The 4392-nt window shown below is 47.0% G+C and overlaps 1 protein-coding gene across 1 annotated transcript; it reads left to right on the plus strand.

Moving 5' to 3' along the window:
- The first annotated feature begins 304 nt into the window (after positions 1-304).
- TMEM81 (transmembrane protein 81) lies at positions 305-1102 on the plus strand. The gene has a single exon (XM_073669201.1). It carries the CDS (start codon positions 305-307, stop codon positions 1100-1102), a length of 798 nt encoding a protein of 265 aa, XP_073525302.1.
- The last annotated feature ends 3290 nt before the right edge of the window (positions 1103-4392 follow it).

A 4392-nucleotide genomic window follows, 5' to 3' on the forward strand; every position in this document is an offset into this window, starting at 1 on the left:
GATCAGTATTTTACCTCAGTATCTGTAAGCTAAAACCAGGCGTGGAGAAATCAGAGGAAAAGTATAATAGAAACACGTCACCACTTCTAGTTTTGTCTTATAAATACTGAGGTAAAATACTGACCAAATAGCTTCAATACTAAACACAGCCATAAAGAAAAGTGGCGCTGTTTCTGAAGGATAGCAGTTATCATTCTCTATTCTCATACAACCCCTTTAAGTTTTCTATGATTGTATCTAATTCTTATCGATTATGATGTCAGAATGTAGAACTTTTTTTTAAGAACAACTTAGAAGACTCATCATGGAACACGTAAGAAGACTAGTCATGGTTATACTGTCCTCCTTGTTTCTGATCCTGTTTGAGATCACCATTTCTGATACCAGAGAGTTTTTTACTGTCACGATACCACAGGAATGGGAAGGTGTTTCTATGAGGGCCGTTGTAGAAACCACAGAATGTAGCGTGACATGTGGAACAGGCAGCAAGAGAGAAAAACGGTGCCTTGTGGACAAAGACGGCGTCCATACAAACTGTGAGGTGGTGATGGTGGAATGTCAGAGTAATTGGCTGTGTGGTACAAAAGTGTACACTTTGAGGGACGGTGAACGTCTCACTATGGACTGTTGGATTCCAACATCCTCCAATTTTATAGGTAACCTCAAGTTTTACTACTGGAAAAAAGCAGCCGGTATTGTGAGCGTTAATGATAACTACTTCCGAACACTGAAAGTTAGGAATTCCTCCATCACATTTCCATCCATACAAGAAAAAGATGCTGGAACGTATCGCTGTGATGTGCAAAGAAACGAGGATATGAAAATAGTCAAGCGCATTTACTTTGCGGTTAGTGTCATTACCCCTGGCATTATTGATATCAACTACGACAAGAACGTCATCAACAAAACCAAATTGGAAGCTTTGGCACAATTGCATATTCCACAGGGTGCTAAGAAATTAATTGAAAAATATGGCGGAACATCCACCTATATAGTAATTGGAAGTGCTATAGGAATACTAATAGGGGTAGTTGTTTTAGTGTTCAGCCGATGCAACTTTAGTTCCAAAAATGAGGACTCTAACAGTGCTACTGAATTGTAGCATCGGCAAGCTTCATCCTACATAAAATATATGTACTCGATGAGCAACTACTTGACCCATCCCATTCTCTAAATCACATCACTCATTACCGAGAAGAAATGAATTTACAACATTGGAGCAACTTTTCCAGTACCGGAGAATACTCTATAGTAATATATCAATAAAATGCAGATGTAAAATTAGTTTCCATCATGAGTAATTGGTTTTGAAATTAGTTTAATATTTGAGGATGTTTGTTCTACATAGAAGCCTGTTCTTATGCTTTCTAGTAATACATACTTTTATTATCAAGTCATTTTTTTTTTTATATTGATGTAATTGGAGCAAACAAAATCTGGTGTATCATAATTTATTTTCTCTACGGATCTTAATTATGTGCCGCTCCATGGTCGTACAATTAAATAGGGTCGAGAAGTGTGCACAATGATTGTGACTGACCGCATATCGCTACATGTAAAGATAAGTTGTGATGCTCAGAAGCTATAGGCACACAAGCCATTGATGTACTGAAATTTATGGATATTAAGTATGTTAGTTACGAGGCATAAAACACCACTCATGGCTGACCATTAAGTAAATGAATTGCTTATTGATAAATCGTACCAGTTGATAAAAACTCCCAAGTGATTGATTGTGATGTGAGTGGTTGCAGGAATACACTGAACCTTCAACTATGCAATGGATGTACTTTACCTTCAGTTCTACAACATTCAGGAGATCTCATGGATATATGGATGACTTTTGTAGCTCTGATGGAGGCTAGGTGCACGAATGTTAAGCCAGTTGTATGAGAAAAAGTCTTAGGGTCTGTGTACACAACATTTTTTTCAGGTGGATTCCGCCTGGAACCTGCCTAAAAAATGCCCAAATAAATACATATGCATGGCAATTTCCGATCACTTGCTGTGCATATGTTCCGTCCTTTGTAACTTCTTTAAACCACTTCCAGCTTTGAAATCCATGAAGCGGTTAAAAGAAGTAACCGATTCATACTTCTGGCGGCTTCTACTTGGAAGTCACGACTATCTTATATATGAAATAAAATATTATAAAAAACGGTGGAAAAACCTTTGCAAAAACGACGCACCAGATGTCAAAGAAAATGCTTCAGGTAAAACACCTTTAGCGGTTTCCGGAAGTGCCTTCTGCTTCAAAAACGATGCTGGTACATCGGGGTCTAAAAGACATTGTGTGCACATACCCTTAAGCCCCATTTCATTAAGACTAACATTTTGCACGCCACTCTTGATGAAAGGTGCTCTGGAGTAAGACGCCAAAATCATTAAGATGCGTGGACCACTTAATGAATTAGGTGCATCTTTAAATGCCCCTTTTACCTTGAAAGTTACTTAGACAAAAGTAATCTGTCTCCATACAGAATAATGGACTCCATATAATGCTCCATACAGAATAATGGTCCCCATACAGGGTTGGACTGGGCTGGCGGAGTACCGGGAATTTTCCCAGTGGGCCCCGACCCCTGCTGCAGAGGAGAGGAGGAGAAGAGAACGAAAAAAAAAAAAAAAACCTGCGGTTTTAAGGGGCACGGGCCCTTTAAAAGCGCAGGCACAGTGTATGCAGGGACGCGCGCATGCAGCATTCATTACCTGAACCGCCACAGCGCACATATCAGTGAAGCAGCTGAAGCTGCTCGTCTCCCTTCGCCGGACGGCATATGACGTCATGCGCCTGCTGTGAAGGAGGCACGCAACTCAGCCGCCGGAGAAGGAGGACACCGCACGGGAGCACAGGAAGGTAAGAGGTATCTGTGTGTGTGTGTGTGTATATGCAGAATGGGATGGATGGACACACAAGGGGGGGCCCTGGCTGGACACACAAGCGGGAACCCTGGCTGGACACACAAGGGGGAACCCTGGCTGGACACACGAGGGGGAACCCTGGCTGAACCCACGAGGGGGAACTGTGGGTGGGCACACAAGGGGGGGGGCTGGCTGGATACATTAAGGGGGGGAGCCTGGCTGGATACATTAAGGGGGGGAGCCTGGCTGGACACATAAGTGTAGCAGGATGGGTATATGGGGGGCAGGCTGGACACGGAGGCCAGGATGGATATATGGGAGGGGGCAGGCTGGACATATGGAGGCCAGGATGGATATATGGGAAGGGGCAGGCTGGACATATGGAGGCCAGGATGGATATATGGGAGGGGGCAGGATGGACACATGGAGGCCAGGATGGATATATGGGAGTGGGCAGGCTGGACACCTGGAGGCCAGGATGGATATATGGGAGGGGACAGGCTGGACACATGGAAATCAGGATGGATATATGGGGGGACAGGCTGGACACATGGAGGTCAGGATGGATATATGGGGGGGCAGCCTGGACACATGGAGGCCAGGATGGATATATTAGGAGGCAGGCTGGACACATGGAGGCCAGGATGGATATATGGGGGGGGGCAGGCTGGACACATGGAGGCCAGGACGGATATATGGGGGGACAGGCTGGACACATGGAGGCCAGGACGGATATATGGGGGGCCGGCTGGACACATGGAGGACAGGACGGATATATGGGGGGGCAGGCTGGACACATGGAGGCCAGGATGGATATATGGGGTGGCAGTCTGGACACATGGGGAGGCTAGGATGGATATATGGGGGGGCAGGCTGGACACATAGAGGCCAGGATGGATATGCAGGGGGGCAGACTGGACACATGGAGGCCAGGATGGATATATGGGGGGCAGGCTGGACACATTGGGGGCTAGGATGGATATGTGGGGGGGCAGGCTGGACACATGGAGGCCAGGATGGATATATGGGGGGCTAGGACGGATATACGGGGGGCAGGCTGGACACATAGAGGCCAGGATGGATATGCAGGGGGGCAGACTGGACACATTGAGGCCAGGATGGATATGTGGGGGGGCAGGCTGGACACATGGGGGGCTAGGATGGATATGTGTGGGGGCAGGCTGGACACATGGAGGCCAGGACGGATATATGGGGGGGCAGGCTGGACACATGGAGGCCAGGACGGATATATGGGGGGGCAGGCTGGACACGTGGGGGGGCTAGGACGGATATATGGGGGGCAGGCTGGACACATGAAGGCCAGGATGGATATGTGAGGGGGCAGGCTGGACACATGGGGGTCTAGGATGGATATGTGGGGGGGGCAGGCTCGATACACGTGGGCTAGGATAAGTATATGGAGGGGCCACACTGGACATATGGGGGCCAGAAGGGATATATGGGAGGGGTGTCAGGATGGATATATGAGGGGGCAGGCTGGACACATGGAGGCCAAGATAGATATGTAGG

The sequence above is a fragment of the Phyllobates terribilis genome, unplaced genomic scaffold (genome assembly GCF_046119375.1).
Source record: "Phyllobates terribilis strain yellow unplaced genomic scaffold, ASM4611937v1 Scaffold_2__4_contigs__length_985480577, whole genome shotgun sequence".
NCBI classification, from domain to species: domain Eukaryota; kingdom Metazoa; phylum Chordata; class Amphibia; order Anura; family Dendrobatidae; genus Phyllobates; species Phyllobates terribilis.

Excerpts from the sequence above, each read along its gene's own strand:
- TMEM81 (XM_073669201.1), top strand. The coding sequence starts at position 305 with ATGGAACACGTAAGAAGACTAGTCATGGTTATACTGTCCTCCTTGTTT.